Below are 19,190 nucleotides of genomic sequence, written 5' to 3'. Positions count from 1 at the left end.
ATGAGGGTTCCGTACTACAGTCGTATTTTTTCGACATTTTGCACGATAATTCAAAAACTATGATGCATAAAAATAAATAAAAATCTGTTTTAGAATGTACAGGTGAAGACCTTTCATAATATGATACCCCACTTGATATAGTCACTCACTTCGAAAGTTGAAAATACTAATTATTAGTTCATGACCACAATTTAATTCTAATAATAATAATTTCATGATTCTAGGTCAACGGGAAGTACCCTGTAGGTTTCTTGACAGACAGACAGACAGACAACAAAGGGATCCTATAAGGGTTCCGTTTTTCCTTTTGAGGTACGGAACCCTAAAAAAGAGTTATTTCTCGTACGATGGTATGGAACTCTTCGTGTCCGACTCGCACTTAACCGGTTTTTTATATGTTTGCATTATGGCCCCAAATAAAAGTCTATTTATTTAAATTACCTGGAAATAACGAGAGGATTATACCAGGCATTCAGGTGGTGTGGAGGAAATTTGTTTCATCGGCGCGGCGTTGGTTGTCATCACTGTATAAGGACGGTGGTATCAATAAAAACAACATTTCAGAACACTCCCCGTTATAGAATCTATATTATAGGATAAACAAAACAAGATGCCTTTTCATTTGAAAACATTAATTTCCGTTTCATCTGATGTCTTTGATCACTAGTTAGGTCTCTAAGTATGATGTATTTCACTGATCTTCAAGAGATCACTTTTGAAGAGATAAGGTTACTGCGTATCTACTTACGTAAATTTGAGATGCTCCCAATAATTACGAATATCTTGTACATGTACATTACTTTCGGCCGCGTACTGTAACGTGTAAGTAAATGTCAAGTTATTTTCGTGCTAAAGTTCGTAGACACTATGACATTAATCGTCCGACTTGTTTTGGTGCCAATGTTCGTATATCGTCTGTAGGATAAGTATACATATCTATAAAGCCCAGCTTACAAGTAGTTACTAGAATAATATATTCGATTCGGCTCGGCGCGCGGCGCCCACAGCTCTCGGGTAATGGGAGCAGTTTCATACTAAATATACCATTTTTGGATTCCATGGCCTAATGGAAGTGAGAAAATATACAAATATAAACTTACATTTAATTAAAAATACACATACGTGATCTCTGGTTTATAGAAACATTTTGAATTACCTACTTTAAATTAGTTAATTGTAATTGTGTATTTAGAAGTAAAACTTAAATCATTAGCCTATACTTAAATGGCAAAAAGTCTAAATTAATATTAATGAAACGAATTCGATAAATTATTCTATACTAGAACTTGGCCGTAATTACAACAGCTGTAGATAGTGATGATGTAGCCTAAAGTGAACGTGATTGTCTTGAAGAAACCAGTTTTTTTTTTTAATAGATATAGCGAGCAAACGAGCAGGCGGGTCACCTGATGTTAAGTGATTACCGCCCCCCATGAACATTTGCAGCACCAGAGGAGCCGCCGATACGTTGCCGGCCTTTTAGGAATTTGTTGGTCCGCCCCTTGAATAACCCCATGTTATAATCTAGTGGGAACACCGCGGATGGGAGTTGGTTCCACAGTTTGCACGTGCGTGGAAAGAAGTATCTGGCGCAGCGGACGGTCGAAGTGCACCAGACACCCGGATGGTGAGGGTGAAATTCCTTACGGTGGCGCACGGTGCGGTTGTAGAAAAAAGAGGGTGGAATGAGGTCAAAAAGCTCTCCAGAGCACTCCCCATTATACATCCCCATTATACCAGTTGTCACAAATTGAGCAGAATTCTCAGAAAAGTCCTTGTACAGACAGAATACATACGTTTCGGTATGAATACATACCTTCCTCGTATACTTAATACAGGACATCGCTGTCGTGTCGGATTCGTATACTTGTAAAGCGCCTCGAGATCATGTTCAAGACTCGTATCTTTTTTGATAGTGTTCTGTCTCGGGGTATATTACTCAGAGTCGTTGATAGATAGCCAACCCTCGTAGCTATGCCTACGGCGTAGATGCACTACGCAGAATTAATTGCCTGTTGGGTTTTATAAATCATTTAGTTTATCAGTCTTTGTTTAATAGATAAAATGGTCAATTGGTATTTAATATTTGTTTGTAGTTTTAATATAAAGCCACGTGTTAGTTTGTGAGTGCTTTTTGTTACTATTAGGTACCTACTTGTTAGCAATGAAAACGCTGAAAACTAAATTTGACTATAAAATAATAATAAAAATAAATCTTGTTTGTTTCAGGCCTTTGCCAACATAGTGTTTGAACAATATTCGCTTAAAAGCTATGTTAGTACACGAAACAAATCTAGAAAAGTCTGTAATTTAAATACTTGTGACATACTGAACAACGGTACATTTACATATTCAAACAATAATTTCGCTGTACTTAATTGTGTACGAAACTGTAAAGTAAAATTGCAAGCAACATAAGGTAGGTATTTGATAGAATTTTCTAATAAATCATTTCCCTACATCGTTTATAATTTGTTCCATCAAACCCAAAACATAAACTCCATTGGAAGGAATTTGACACCAAGCCGGTCTCAATGACGCGGCGTAATTAATAGGGTCCCGCAAGGTGTAGGTCCAGTGACGCAGGCTCCTGCAGAGGCTGAATGCCAGAATCGTCAGTATCCGCCCAACCTCGGATGTGCTCGCTCGTAATCTGTGTACGTCATCGACGTAAACGGCAACCGCGCACGATATTTTTTTCTCATTCCAAAGTGATTTTATTTTTACTGTTCGTAGCCTCAACTTAACAACTCACAAATAAAAAACATCTTTTTTTTCATTAATTACTGTTGTGCATTCCTCGTTTGTTTCGGACTATTTATTAATAATATTGGAATGGCGTGAATTTTTTGATAAAATAAATGATTGGGGATTAATTTTGATTGAATTAATTTTTGCAATATACGCTGGACTGTTCGATTGCTTTAACGAATGTTTGGTTAATTTATTTTTACGATAGGAGAATTTAAGGTAACGTGAAGAACGAGTTTCGATTACTTTTAGTCTAGTGTTAAGTCACTTAATATTTTATTCAAATTATTATTGTATATAACCACAGATTGATGTAATAATTTATGTAGTACAACCTACCTTGTACAACCTTACCTTACTATTATACCTTGTATAATAGTATTTACTGCATATAACCTACTATGAACTATTTAAATCATATAACCTGTTTATATTAAATGTGGAGTACAACAAATATAATTTTATGATTTACGATATACAATAATATTTGATTTATTTCAGAAATTAATCTCAAAGTAATAATTTTATGTATATTTAGTGTTTAGAAGTAAACACACTTGTTCTGTATTGAAGCTATTAGAAAGTAAACACCAGTAAGATATTATTTAAATCCTCTATATAACTTTGATTATTCATATAGTATGTAGGTAGGTAGGTGTTGAAGTAAAATAAAGCCTGCATTTTTCAATCCATACTTTATATTATAAATGCGAAAGTGTGTCTGTCTATCTGACTGTCTGCTAGCTTTTCATGGCCCACCCGTTCAACTGATTTTGACGAAATTTGGTACAAAGATAGCTTGCATCCCGGGAAAGGACATAGGCTACTTTTTATCCCGGAAAATCAAAGAGATGGGATTTTAAAAACCTAAATCCACGCGGACGAAGTTGCGGGCATCATCTAGTAATAAAATAAACCCCAATCTACATACTCATATTTTAACACAGACCGGTTTTATTCCATCTCAAAAAGTGAAAAACTGAACTTTTCATTCATAAGTACTTATGTTTTATTCAGCAAAGAATCCACGGCATCGATGCTGATCATGAATAGAAGGAAAATTCTTGCCGTTTCTTGTTACAATGTTCATTACTAATTCGGAAGATGCAAATTTTGAAGTTAAATGTTTAAATTCAATACCTATGCATCAATTTTAACATATTTAACATGTTTTTCCTATGTTTCCCGTCTCTCCACTATTCGACACATGCACTAACTTCTCTCTCTCTCTGCATCGTATTCTTAATTGTTGGGGGTTGTGACCTTTTTCCATTAATCATACAGTGATATGAAGTTTCTGGGATAATAATGTGGTGGGTTCCCAGATCGGCCGCATACAACTCAACTAAGAGAACGAGATTTCGATTTTTAGGTTATACTGTTATTATTTAAAAAATGTAGTGATAATAACCGAGACCGACACGACGGCATAGTGTGCTTGCCGAGACTCGGAGGAAACAAAAAAAGCAAACGCAGACCTCCAAAGTTAGTTGGGCTAACCCACCAGATCTAAGGAACAATTGTTGCACAAAATCATACAAATATAGGTATCTGCTGTAAGTTGCCGAGGGCTTGGTAGTCAGCAAACAGTAATGGCAGTAGCACCAAAACAAGTTTACTATGTTTTTTATATCATCGAATTTACTTAATTTAGGAGAAAAATTGAAGAGTCGGTCGGATAAGTGGAAATAAAAAAATCCTTTTGTAGGTCCAAAATCTGATAACTTTTTATCGAATGGACAGATTTTCATTAAAAAATAGCAAAAGCCATCTTGGTTAAAACCTGCCTTCGAATAAAAATGCATTGGAATCAGCCATTCCGCTTAAGAGTTACGATGTCATAGACATTCAGACAGATATCACGATACAGGCATCATACTTACCTTTTCACGATAGGGATTAAAAACAGACAAATATCTATCTAACAATTCAGAAAATCTCTTATTTAAGAGATTTTCTGAATTGTTAGATATTCCTCATGTAATTTATCACTGAATTCGGAATGTCTTGTTGAGTGACATCAAAGTAATTGATACCAATTATCAAATGAAAATTTCCAAGTAATCAAACGCTAGACATTTTTTAAAGCCGATTTATTTTGAATCTTTTTCAATTAAAAGCAAACAATAAAATTGAGACACTAGTCCCACCGTCGACGAGGAAGCGACTAGCTATCGACTATTTTCTCACACAAGAAAATTGATTTCTTGTCAGTAAAAAAGATAAAGAATAAAGATACCTAATCAAATCTAATCAAATGTTTTATTCAAAATAGGTAATAACGACGGTCGCCGAGACATACTGAATGTATGTCTCGGCGACCAGTGCAAGTAATCGCCCGTCAATCTTGCGCACTCATTATTCTCATTGCTTGCCAATTCGTTTCTAGTTTTTAGCCCAACTTGTTTCTCGCTAATCGTCGAACAAGTGTCTAGGAAGAAATACTCCGGATTTATCTTTCGAGTTTTCTCAATTTGAGAAACCATTTCATTTCTGAACATTGGAGATGTGACAGGCAATTGGAACTACCATTAGTGGCGTGAGACAACTTTTATCTGACGTCTGATCGTTTAGCTCTATCTTCACGGGTCTATCGACTAGGTACTTATTGTTAATCCAAGATCCCACTGCTTTAGAAATCTCGCTGATGCTTTAAATTGTTTAAGTAAGTACATTGCTTTTTTACAATCTATTCTTATAATGAAACTGACAACGTCTGTACATTAAATACGAGTAGGTATATTTTGAAAGTTTTAATCGTAGATAGCATTACTTATTATCGATTTAGAGCCAAAAAAAATTCTTATATTAAACATATTTTTAAGTTTTGTACATCTGCCTAGGCGAAACTTAGTACACTAATACGGGTAACAGCTGATACGGGTTATAAGATAGTTTTAACCCCGAAAACAATAGGGTTCGTTCGGAATTGGGAATGAAATTTTTGTCGATGTTACTTCATATAATAGCGCTGTCAAATCTTAACCGAAGATTTTTTTTTCAAAGTTTGTATCATTAAATTATTCACATAAATCCAATCCCAGTTCCCAATTCCCCCACAGTTCCCGGCAGCCCTGCTATTCCCGATTACGGTAGCAATCGCGGTCACGGCAGGGCAGGGGGTGCTAAGAATCACCGGACTACGGATGGCTACCATACCAAACGACTTTATTCACATAAAAGATTAGAACAATTGTCAATAAATCATGCCAATTATAATTAAATCCCTTGCGGCCAAATGATAGACAGCCAGATTAAAATGTATGTATTTCTGTAAGGATACTTCTCAATGGGTGCCTCTGCGCCCTCTGCGTGTGCTCAGAGGGACGCGTGAACGAACATCCCCCTCCTACCAGGTCAATTAGCCATGGCTAACAATATCCCATGAAGAGTAAGTATTGTCAACGATGTTACCTAGGTACACCAGCCCATGCGCTGCTCTTCTCCCCAGACGTATCCAAAAGGGACTCGCAACACTTAGGCACACTAGGAGGTTACCTGTCTGGTACCCCCAGGAGAACTTCATTTCAGCATTTAAACTACCGTGAGTGATTTCCATTCTAAATAATATCTGTCCTGGCTGTACTCACGTGTGTAGTCGACGTTAGCCCGACTAGTTTCGAACCCATACGGGGTCCTTTTTCAAGGGAGTCCGTTCGCAGAAAAAGGACTAACTCGAAACTAGTCGGGCTAACGTCGACTACACACGTGAGTACAGCCGGGACAGATATTATTTAGAATGAACTTCATTTCGTTTGAATAACATTTATGGGTGGGAATATCATGTGTGGGATCTCGGACTATGCGATTTTATTTCTTTTACCTAAATGATGAAAGTTCGATAATTGTACAAATAAGACCCCAATACATCACTCTATAAGAGACAGATTTTCGTAGATAAGGCGGGTAAATGTCTTGTGCTTGCGATAAATCGTAATGATATATCACCACAAAGTTTATTAACGAGGAAGATTAGGAAATCTAGAGCGGTTGTAATTTAGCACTTTTATCTACGCATGTATCTAGTTTATGAGAGTTTAGGATTCGTGAAAACTGAAATTGTTCGTCCATACAAACCTTATCGCAATTTGATTTCATTCAAATACCCGGAATGTGTTGCAATACGACCGGCATAACATATACGTTGATGGTACAACGTCAGAAACCTTGACGAAGTGCCAGCAACAACTGTACAAACTTTACCACTTAGTATTATCATGACCCATATTATAAATGCGAAAGTATGTTTGTCTTTTAATCATGCCAAAACGGAGCAACGCATAGACGGGATTTATTGCGTGGATAAAGTTAAAGACCTGGAGAGTGACATAGGCATAGGCTACTTTTGATCCCGGAAAATTAAGAAGTTCCCACGGGATTTTAAGAACCTAATACCACGAACGAAGTCGCGAGTATCAGTTAGTAACTTAGATAGAAGATAGGATTATGATATGATTGAACATATTTAAACATGACTAACATTTCCAGATTCGCGAAAATTATTGTTTTATAATTACGTATGACAATAATAAAATTATGCAACGGGTGACTTTAACGGCTTTGACCCTACTACCTTAAAGATATAAATTCCCTTCTACACGTTTAGCTATTCAAAAGATTCTAAAGATAGTTGAACTGTTTCGAAAAAAACTTTTCAGATACTGATCTAGATAAGCTACCGTAGAGCAACTGAGACTTCAAACAACGCTATGCCGTATTGTCCTGTCCTATCCTTTTGTTAAAATAAAGCATCCTTTTTTATATGAAAAGTTTTATCTCGACAATAGCCGAGAACTTTCATTTGTGGGTACAAAGCCTACATATTATGTCTGTAACGGCTTTAAAATTACCTACCTGCATAATAATACACATAACGTAAAACGTCGAAAACATTTTTATGCATTATTATGCATAAAAATGTTTTGGAGTATTAAGAAATTTTTAGGCTAAGGTTTTAATTCAATTCTTCTTAAATAACTATTGGGAGTGCCAATACAGCACAGTGCCCTCTCCAATTAGCACGATAAATGTAGATGTGGTTTATAAACGTTTATTTAATTGAAACACTGATGCAGATACGATATTCATGGTTTACGGCTTACGCATATACATAAACATTGCTTACAATTTTGCAAAATGCTAGTAGGTACATATTATATGAAAAAGCCAAATACAATTCGCTTCGAGTTGTAAGTTCCACTGAAATGACCGAATGCGTCAGAAAACCCGTTTTATTAAGAACAAAAGCCGCAATAACTGTACGTTTATTTTGCAATCATGTCGTACGTCAGGATATATAAAACTTTTCTTGCCAAAAAATAAAAACGGATCATTTTTGGTGGAAAAAGTTGCATTGTTGCAAAACGTCCTGTTTTTTTAGTTGTCTGGAGGAAGGCTCTAGCGTTGTATGTTACTTAAACTCTAATGAGCTACTTAAAAAGGATCAACTGAGATGTGTTAGATTTTTTGTAAGAAAAATTTAATTAACCCTACATATTGAAGGTTAATGTTTAACCTAAATATCTTGGACTAACAAAGGCTGATTCAAATCATAACTAGCTAAACAGCTCCAGGTCCTATAATTATAATGGTATCAAATATTCCCCAGTGGCTTAACAAAGTTTAAAAAGGGCTACCCTTGTCATAATCCCATTTAAATTTCATTATGAACAGGTAAGATCGAATATTTCATACGGAACTTATAACTTGGAGTTGAGGCTGGAGTCCTTCATTATGAAATTCGACTCAGTAATCAGGATAAATAATTTTCGTTCAATTTATTTTAAGGACTTTAAATTGGATTTTATTTTGCAGCATATTTTCGAAGGATTTCAAGTGAAATTTAAACTTTTTATGCAAATGTCGCTTATATTCGCGATGTACCCTTTATTGTTATCCCTATAGCAAACCAGGCTTGCTTTTTTTTAAATAGGGATAGCGAGCAAACGAGCAGGCGGGTCACCTGATGTTAAGTGATTACCGCCGCCCATGAACATTTGCAGCACCAGAGGAACCACCGATGCGTTGCCGGCCTTTTAGGAATTTATGGGAGTTGTTTCCACAGTTTGCACGTGCGTGGAAAGAAGGATCTGGCACAGCGGACGGTCGAAGCTGTGGTCGAAGTGCACCAGACACCCAGGTGGTGAGGGTGAAATTCCTTACGGTAGCTTTACTAAGTCTAAATAAGCCGATAACATTTTTAAATAGAAAGAAAGAAAGAAAGAAAGAAAAGACGTTTATTAATACAAATTATGCCACACATCACAACTTAAAGCTAAGAGCTGGTTGTTCCGGCTCTTCTTCCACCTGAGAACAAGCAAAAGAAGCGCCGGAACAAACTGTTATATTGTGTGGCACAACCCGAAAAAAGGGTCCCAGCTCAGCATTATGCTGTATGCCTTGTTGCACAAGGACATACAGCGCTGATTTTCAGCTGGTACCCTGAACCGGGTGACGCCACGGATTATAAACTAATGATAACTAAACTAATGAAACACACGGATACATAAAAAATTAATAAAATAAAAAATCACTAACTAACAACTATACTTATTAATGACTATACTAACACAGACTGTAACTATACTAGTTATTACTAAAACAAAGACTAAGCACACATACATAATTATATTATAGGTATATAAATATTATATCTTAATATAAATGTTAACACCAGGTTAAGTTTGTATATAATATATAAAACACAGCTATATATACATACATATACACATATATAAATATATACACATAATACTTGTATACATGAAACTACAGAAATGAGAACTCCGCCACATGATCCTGGAATTCCACTTGCTTATCTAAAAGGTATTTTTTTAGTTTTAATTTAAAAGTAGAAATAGTTTTTGAGTCTCTGATTGGTGGAGGAATATTATTCCAGCACTTAGTTGCGGAGTACGTAAAGGATCCTCTAAAAGCGGCAGTACGATGAATTGGAACCCGGAGCCGATTACGACAGCTTCTCAGACGATCCGATTCACCATCGGCGACCCAGACTAGCTTATTAGCAAGGTAAAACGGCTTACCCAGCCTAATTACTCCAAAAAGTAAGCCAGCGAGATGCAGTTTCCTCCGCGATCTCATTTTAAGTAATCTGTGATTATTCAAAAAAGGAGTGACATGATTTCGCGGAGGAATATCAAAGCAGAAACGTGCACACGCATTCTGCACCCGTTGAATGAGCCGTTTCGTCCTACATAATAGCCGGGGTCCATACACAATATCTGCGTAATTTAGTTTTGAAAGAACCAACGCTTCCACCAACTGAATACGCAGTTCCTGTGAGAGATAATGACGGACTTTGTAAATTGTCTTCAGTCGATAGAAGCAATTGCGAACCTTCTCCGCTACATGCTCTTCATACCTCAGGTCGGGGTCCATTAGCAAACCCAAATTACGCGCTAGGTAGACACGCTCCAAAGCATTGCCACTTATATTTATATCGTCACCTTGCGTAACAACTTTATTTAACTGCTGTTTAGTGCCGAACAGAATATACTTAGATTTCGTTGGATTTAATACGAGAGAATTACATTTTGACCATTCTGAAATACGATGAAGATCATCGTTAACAAGGCTTACAGCAGCTTGAAACTCTTGAGGTTTAAAAGAAAAATAGAGCTGTAAGTCATCAGCATAAAGGTGGTATTTACAGTTTTTAACTTGCTGAATTATATCAGCACAATACAATATAAAAAGCAATGGTCCCAACACGGATCCTTGAGGAACACCTCGGGGAACTAAAGCAGTCGCCGAGCTGTGCTTCCTTCCATTATCGTGAACTACCTCTACAAACTGAGTCCGGTTAGATAGATAACTGTCAAACCATTTGACAGCATCAATACTGAAACCGTAATAGGATAACTTTGATAACAAGAGTGCAATATTGATGCTGTCAAAGGCTCGAGAGAAATCAAGGAGCACCAACAAGGTGCACAACCCAGTGTCCTGTGCCACGAGAATATTATCAGTAACGTCTAAAAGGGCCGTTACAGTACCACGGCCTGCCCTAAAGCCCGACTGTAACTCCGGCAAAACCTGATGCATTTCGAGGTATGCCGAAACCTGAACTGTACTTAACCAAAGATCATTCTACGAACGATTTAAGGTTATCTTCGTCTTTACCGCAAGAGTTATTGGTGATAGAAGGTATCGTAAATCCTCCATCGTAAGGAGGTGGGCGCTCGGGGTATTTTGATTTAATGTCCGCTCTTGTTGACACGTCCTGTTTTACGTGCTTATCGCAATCAAATACAAATAACCGATCTGTGCTTGTTAACGATTTGTTATCAGTACCCTTATTATAAATGCGAAAGTGTGTTTGTTTGTTGGTTTGTTGGTTTATTGGTTTGTTGGTTTGTTGGTTTGTCCTTCAATCACGTCGCAACGGTGCAACGGATTGACGTGATTTTTTGCATGGGTATAGATAAAGACCTGGAGAGTGACATAGGCTACTTTTTATCCCGGAAAATCAAAGAGTTCCCACGGGATTTTTGAAAACCTAATTCCACGCGTACGAAGTCGTGGGCATCAGCTAGTACTCAATAAAAATAGACTAAGGCATCGTTAGACCACCAACGATTATTGAAAGATGGTTTGAGCTAAAAACTAGTACAGTTGGCGAGCAACAAGAAGCTACTGTGTAGTCGGAATAGTTTTGTCGCTAGAATATAAACGAGTGTGCAAGTTTGAGTTCAGATTACTACAACATTTACTTTACAGCAGACATAGATCACGTAGAGAAACTCCAAGCATAGCTCTCACCATTGCCCGCCGAGTGACTTTGAGCTATCTTATGAGGTCCATATAGTTAGCGAGGGTCTCAAATAATACCACCATAACTTTGATTGTATAACATAATTCAATTCACCTAAATCGATTTTTTTTGGATAGATGGAGTTGTAACAAGAAAAGGAAACAAAGAGTTCTTTCTTTTTCTTTTCCTTCTTTTAAATGAAAGACACATTTTACCAAACTAAACCAAAGATGCTTTTTACGATTTGATGTTTTTCACGCCGTTAGGCACGAGTTATTGCCAATACGAGGTATCGTAAAACCTCCCATGAACATTTGCAGCACCAGAGGAACCACCGATGCGTTGCCGGCCTTTTAGGAATGTATGGGAGTTGTTTCCACAGTTTGCACGTGCGTGGAAAGAAGGATCTGGCACAGCGGACGGTCGAAGCTGTGGTCGAAGTGCACCAGACACCCAGGTGGTGAGGGTGAAATTCCTTACGGTAGCTTTACTAAGTCTAAATAAGCCGATAACATTTTTAAATACGTACTTAACCAAAGATCATTCTACGAACGATTTAAGGTTATCTTCGTCTTTACCGCAAGAGTTATTGGTGATAGAAGGTATCGTAAATCCTCCATCGTAAGGAGGTGGGCGCTCGGGGTATTTTGATTTAATGTCCGCTCTTGTTGACACGTCCTGTTTTACGTGCTTATCGCAATCAAATACAAATAACCGATCTGTGCTTGTTGACGATTTGTTATCAGTACCCTTATTATAAATGCGAAAGTGTGTTTGTTTGTTGGTTTGTTGGTTTATTGGTTTGTTGGTTTGTTGGTTTGTCCTTCAATCACGTCGCAACGGTGCAACGGATTGACGTGATTTTTTGCATGGGTATAGATAAAGACCTGGAGAGTGACATAGGCTACTTTTTATCCCGGAAAATCAAAGAGTTCCCACGGGATTTTTGAAAACCTAATTCCACGCGTACGAAGTCGTGGGCATCAGCTAGTACTCAATAAAAATAGACTAAGGCATCGTTAGACCATCAACGATTATTGAAAGATGGTTTGAGCTAAAAACTAGTACAGTTGGCGAGCAACAAGAAGCTACTGTGTAGTCGGAATAGTTTTGTCGCTAGAATATAAACGAGTGTGCAAGTTTGAGTTCAGATTACTACAACATTTACTTTACAGCAGACATAGATCACGTAGAGAAACTCCAAGCATAGCTCTCACCATTGCCCGCCGAGTGACTTTGAGCTATCTTATGAGGTCCATATAGTTAGCGAGGGTCTCAAATAATACCACCATAACTTTGATTGTATAACATAATTCAATTCACCTAAATCGATTTTTTTTGGATAGATGGAGTTGTAACAAGAAAAGGAAACAAAGAGTTCTTTCTTTTTCTTTTCCTTCTTTTAAATGAAAGACACATTTTACCAAACTAAACCAAAGATGCTTTTTACGATTTGACGTTTTTCACGCCGTTAGGCACGAGTTATTGCCAATACGAGGTATCGTAAAACCTCCGTTGCGTATTGTGATTTAAAGCTCGCCGCTTACAAAGAGGTTCTGTTTTACGTAGGTACTCAAAATGTCTGATATTGGCACATAGGCTGATATTATAAACCCAAGATATTAAACTTAGCTTTAAACTCTTCGATTAATACAGCGGTACACTCTACGATAATAGGACACAAAATACTTGTAAGATACAGCGGTTCCGTCCACATCGTAAACAGCTACGAAATAAGATTAATATTTCAGCTTTTCGTAATTGGTTATTGATGAAGAATATTTTATCAGGGTTCATAACGGAATAAGAATAAAATTACGTTGTTTCGTAACTGGTTAGAGTTATCAAGAATAATTTATCAGGGGTTCGTACCGGAATATAAGATTCTGGTTACTACGACATGACTTAATTCTAATCTTGTTCCGTTACAAACCCGGATAAAATATTCTTGATTAATAACCAGAACTACGAAAAGACAAAGTACAAATCTAATTTCGTAGCTGGTTACGAAAAATTGGTTACCAACGTGGACGGAGCTGATACGCAGCTACCACCTATGCCAATCTAATCTTCATTGGATTTATGTTTTTAATTAGGCAAATTATATGAAAATCTTTTATTTTCCGGGATATAATTACTTTAAAACCATCTTTAAGATACAAGATATCTGAGCGCCAAATTTTGCCAAAATTGTTTCAGCGGTTGAGCAATGAAAACGTTACATACAGACAGACACAATTTGCATTTACAACATTAGTACGGATTAAAATCTATACATCAATATCATTGCTTATCTTTTACCAAACTCATATCGCTGAGTTTTAAAAAGTTTCACTCTAAGGGAAGTAAGCCTAGGTGTACACTTCCTTTGATACGAATGCTTTCTCTCAAGGGCCATATCCTAATGCAGTTTGGTGATTATTCTCTTTTGGGATCCCGTTCATTTCCATCCAAGGGCTTTCAAATCACCCTCTAACATTGTATAACGACATCGACACTCATTTTAGTATTATTCCATGGCTCAGAAAACATGCGGTAAAGTTTTCAAAATGGATTTTTGTGTGCATTAATTACAAACAGTTAATCACTGTAATAGGAGTTGGCGAACTGTGAGATAAACGACGGTCCCCGATAGTAGTAATTATTCATGCATAAATATGCCTAATACAACAACTGGTACTAAATATAACACCAAAGAAGCTTTACTCCATACAGTAAAACTCATAATATTCTCTTCAGAAATTCAATTTATAATGAAATAGGTTTAACTAATTTAGAATGAAATAGAATTAAAATAAATTTATTTATGTAGACTCAATTGTTTTTATCAGCATGTCAGTATCAATATGTCAATTATAGGATACCTAATAAACCATACTTTATTAATATTATAAATGCGAATGTCTTTCACAGCCGAACAGTTTAACTGATTGCATAAGCACTTTAGGGGTCGTTAATGCTAGGGTAGCTAATGTCCTGTACTATAACTCCTTAACGGGATCGTCTCCTATTTTCCTGTAACCCTGTATAATGCACAGAAATCGTCCAGTTACAGTTTTATTATAAGTATAGATTTTCAACTTTATTTTTAAGTTCATTTCACACATCAAATAAAATATTAAAAATCAGCGATGAAACCAATGACGATGCTTTACAATTTAACTACCCGTGACTGAAAGTCTAAGTATAAAGTGCAGTGCTTAAGATATTGTAACAGTGTAATGTCGATAAAAAATAACTTAATTTGCTTGAAAATGCAATGGGCTGGCGGGGGGGAGAAGATAGTGCTGACTGGTTGCTTTACCGATACGAAGCTGCGTATTAACTCATGGTGTCATTGATATCGGAACTGAGAAGCTCCAAGATGTCGGCAGGTAAATATACAAATAAAGTACTATAAATTAAATGAGTTTATAAATTTTGTTTATGTTAAATGACATACATGATACAAATAAATTAAATTGAACACGATTACTGTTTACTGTTTACTGACGGTTTTTTCAGTAGGTAAGTAATATGCCCGAAAAATTTCGAATATGTCCTGGATCACGAGCTCATTGCTACATTACAATAGTTTTAATTGACACATTAATTTATTTGATTTTGAAAATCTAGGTATTTACTCGTAGGTATATTTACAGAAACATATATCATCCGCTACGACGCTGGCGCTATTTCCCCTCTGGACTGCTAGGTTTAGCTGTTCGGCTACTTTAATTTAATTAAATATTACACACTATAGTATAATACAATTATATCCAGAAAGTGCTTGTAGATACAACGTCAAAGAAGTTTAAAAAGTACCTTTTAGTGTTTTCTTATTCTATTTTCTTAACGATAAGAGCAAGCTCTTGAAGCCTTTAATAAGACGCTGCGCAAGTGTTGCCGGAAAATTACACGGGAACTTAAATTCTTTAATTGAATTTAAGGCTCTTTCCTTTAGAATGTAATTAGGGAGTCTTGTACATCAAGTCTAAAGCCTGTATCAATAGGACGTGAGCTTTCAAATAACAATGCGCATCATAGTTACTAACTTAAGCTAAAAGAGAGATTAATAAAAAAATATTTGAAACATAATCTTGGGTGAAGCTTGAGATCTGTACCTATCAATAGATAGGCCAAAAATTACCCAATATTTTGACTTTACGCTTGAAATAATATCTGTATCTCCTTTAGCTTTTTAGTATTTCTGGTACTATTATTATGCTTTAGAAATTTGCAAGGATTGATAGTTTTATGACAAAACAATAAAAAAGGTAGATAGTGTGTGACCTAGTGCAACTAATGTCGGAAGGTTGAGTACCTAGGCTAAGGGCTCATCCTTCGATATATATCTTTGGGTGAAATATGATATTATTTAGGTACTTTGACAGCGGGATCAGCTGTGGCTATGATTGGAGCCAACTTGCGCTTTGGTTCGGCGGGAGCAACTAACTCCTCCGTCGTCAACAACACCAGGCTGTGTCCACCGGGGGGAGCTGCGAGCGCCGCCGCGTTATTGGCGCTATCTGGACTTGGAATATCGGCGAACATCGCGCTCATGGCCGTCATACTGAGCAAGAAACAGTTGAGAAGGTAAGCCTTTTGCTGTTAGTGTTGTCCCAGTTAAGAGCTCAAACACACTCATAGGGCCAAAAAAATTGGTCAGGCGGACAAAAAGTTCGCGTTCTCAATCGTACACTGGTGCCACAGGACAATCCTTTTCGCAAAGGGAATTAACTCTTCTATATTTCGGGTGGCATATAGGTATATATAGGAGTTAATTCTCCTCTTAATTAATTCCTCTATATTAAAGGGATATTATTGTGTACCCACTTTTATTGAAATGTAATATTTTTGTAAAATAGTGGTACTTACAAGGACGAGTGGAGGGCACACGTCCACGTGGTCGCTCCCCAACTATGTGGGACTTAATCCGTTCTGCAGCAGCCAACAAACATGCCTGTCTCTGTATGACTGTGTGCACGGAAAGCCACCAACAGAAATCCCTGGAGGAAGAGTGCAAGAGTAGCCGTGAAGGAGAATTCATAACTACGACCACTCTACCATGTAAATGATTGAGGAGATTTTTTTGTAACAAAGTTCCTCTGTCATCCCTAAGAAAAAAATTAGAAGTTTCTAAAATAAAAAATAATAGTGAAAATGTCGCAGCCGAATTTTGCATAGTGGCATTATATTCTAAAGTCTAGCTATTTTCCAGTTTCACCCGTCTGACCCGCACTATAAAGAATAGCAGCTTGAAATATAAAACTTGGAAAGCGCGGTTATTTTCAACATTCTTGCTTCAAACCTACTTATATTTTCTTGAGATATATTATGTTCTTAATTCATGAATCAGAATCGTTAAAGAGATAATATTACCATGTATGTACATGGGGAGTATTATCTCTTTAACGAACGAAAGCGAGGAAAGTTTTTAACTGTGTCCTAGCGCTGTAGTCAGTATAGTGCAGTAGGATTATGGCATAATCCTATCAGAACCCAATCAGTGTAGCCAGAACGCTATTTCGTATAGAAAGTCCAGTATTTCCTACAGATAAAAATCAATAGATTCAAAATGTACTTACTCAGAAACATAAGTTGGTTGCAATTTAATAGTTTCTCTGACCATTCTATAATTTTCTTAATAATAAAAATTATTTCTATAGCGATGATAACTGTTGCTACTGTTATAGTTATCATCGCTTGAGCATCTAGGCTCTCTAGCAGCCATAATTGCGTTTAAAGAAAAAAACTCAAGCTTCTCTGTGACAGTCATGAAATGCTTCGATTTGGATGCCGAAACTAACCAAACCTTTGGATAAAACCCAGCTAGTCTTCAAAGCTAGCTTGCTTCAGAGACTCATTTGCTGTAGTCGCTCAGTCAATAGTAGCCAATGGGTATCCATGAGTGATTACCACCATACTTCTGAAACGCAATAATAAAGAATACAGGCAGTACTGAAAGCCAAAGCAATTCCATACCAGCTGTGGCTAACGATTGTTATCATCAAAAGTTATTATATTAAGAACGATAACGGGGAACGACAGTGGCTTAACGAGCTTTCCGAGACATTGAGGGAAAACGCCCTTCATAAACCACGAACAATCATCGAAATCGCAACAAATATATTATTATCTTGCAGTAAAAGTAACAGCAGTTAAAAAGTACAAGACTGGGCAATGAGCATAGGTAATATTGGGTGGTTGCATTAAAAGTAGCTGTTTCTTTTTTTTTAACGTTGATTTCTATGATAACAATTGTAATGATTTTAATCAAAATAAAACAAGCACCACTGTTTCTATACAAAATAGGCAATGACTGCGACGTTAACAACGTTATAAAACGTTAACACATTAAGTCCCATAAGGTCTTTTATACAATATACCTTGGTATATAGGTATTATTTTCTTCCTATATGAAAGGTTAAGTTTTTAAACACACAAGTGAAAAGGAAAATCTATTCAATATTAATTAGGAATATCTAGTTATTTCTTTACAAAATAGGACAATTACTTTTTTCTCTTCGTTCTTCTTTTGAGTGTTTTCACCTTTCTGTATGGTAAAATATGCATCTATATATATATAAAAGGAAAATGTGACTGACTGACTGACTGACTGACTGACTGACTGACTGATCTATCAACGCACAGCTCAAACTACTGGACGGATCACACTGAAATTCAGCATGCAGATAGCTATTATAACGTAGGCGTCCGCTAAGAAAGGATTTTTTAAAATTCAACCCCTAAAGGGGTAAAATAGGGGTTTGAAGTTTGTATGAAAGTCTGTCAGTTTTGAAATGTCTATAAAGAAGTTTTGTAGTTAATATTTTTGCAGTTAACAGTATGACATATTTTATTAAGCTCATGTTAAAATCTCATAGTTAGATCAAACCTAAGGGTGTAAAATAGGGGTTTAAAATTTGTGTAGTCCACGCGGACGAAGTAGCGGGCATAAGCTAGTTTACTTATAATAAAATATCCAAAAGCTTATATGAGCATAAAATCCTAGAAAGCGAATTGTGCTTTCTTACACCTTAGCTTCAAATATTTCTAAACAACAAGCATGAGAAAATTTTATAAAAATGCACCTTGGCACCCTGCGCAAGCAACAATGTTGTAGACGAATACCTACCTATTCTTTCAATGGAAACAAGGTCAAGGAATCAAATGTTTCACTTTTGTAACATACTTAATATTATTTAACTTAATTAAAACTTCGCAAAATTAATAAAAGACAAATACAAAATCAGAACATATTTACTTACCATTTCAAGCAAATATAATACAGAAATATAATAAAGATATCATTTTTTATACTTCAATAATAGGTAATAATCCTTGTAATAATCAAAGAGATATTATAAGTTTAATTTGTCAAAAGTACCTAATCAGAATCGGAAAATTCTGCATAACACCGGGACGAATCGCTTTCCATTAATTTGTTTATTTATTTATATAAACATCTTTATTACTTAACACTATGACAAAGAATAAAAAATTACATTTGCTTGGATGTTTCTGTACGTAAACAAATAAAAAATCAATTAATGGACTGTGAAAGTTTTATCAAATGCAGAGCTTTTAAAAAAACTTGTAGCATGAGAAAAGTTTTAAAAAATGTACCTTCGCACATTGCACAAGGTTGTAATCGTAGATCGCGGTTCATTTTACATCTTGAAAT

General features: G+C 36.2%; 1 protein-coding gene across 12 annotated transcripts in view; it reads left to right on the top strand.

The window, feature by feature from the left end:
- The first annotated feature begins 2,632 nt into the window (after positions 1–2,632).
- Positions 2,633–19,190, top strand: part of LOC117982543 (gastrin/cholecystokinin type B receptor-like) — a 28,528-nt gene continuing 11,970 nt past the window's right edge. For 8 of the 12 annotated variants that reach the window (XM_069498529.1, XM_069498524.1, XM_069498521.1 and 5 more), the window contains exons 1-3: positions 2,633–2,970; positions 14,618–14,898; positions 15,886–16,099. In XM_069498529.1, the coding sequence (XP_069354630.1) occupies positions 14,853–14,898; positions 15,886–16,099 (260 nt within the window). In that variant the 5' untranslated portion in view covers positions 2,633–2,970; positions 14,618–14,852. Of the gene's footprint in view, positions 2,971–12,713; positions 14,899–15,885; positions 16,100–19,190 lie in introns of those variants that run through there. The other 4 variants (XM_069498525.1, XM_069498532.1, XM_069498522.1 and 1 more) reach the window with 3 other exon arrangements.

The sequence above is a fragment of the Maniola hyperantus genome, chromosome 5 (genome assembly GCF_902806685.2).
Source record: "Maniola hyperantus chromosome 5, iAphHyp1.2, whole genome shotgun sequence".
Taxonomy (NCBI): domain Eukaryota; kingdom Metazoa; phylum Arthropoda; class Insecta; order Lepidoptera; family Nymphalidae; genus Maniola; species Maniola hyperantus.
The sequence above is the reverse complement of the archived record's forward strand: the minus strand, read 5'-3'. Positions and strand labels throughout refer to the sequence as shown.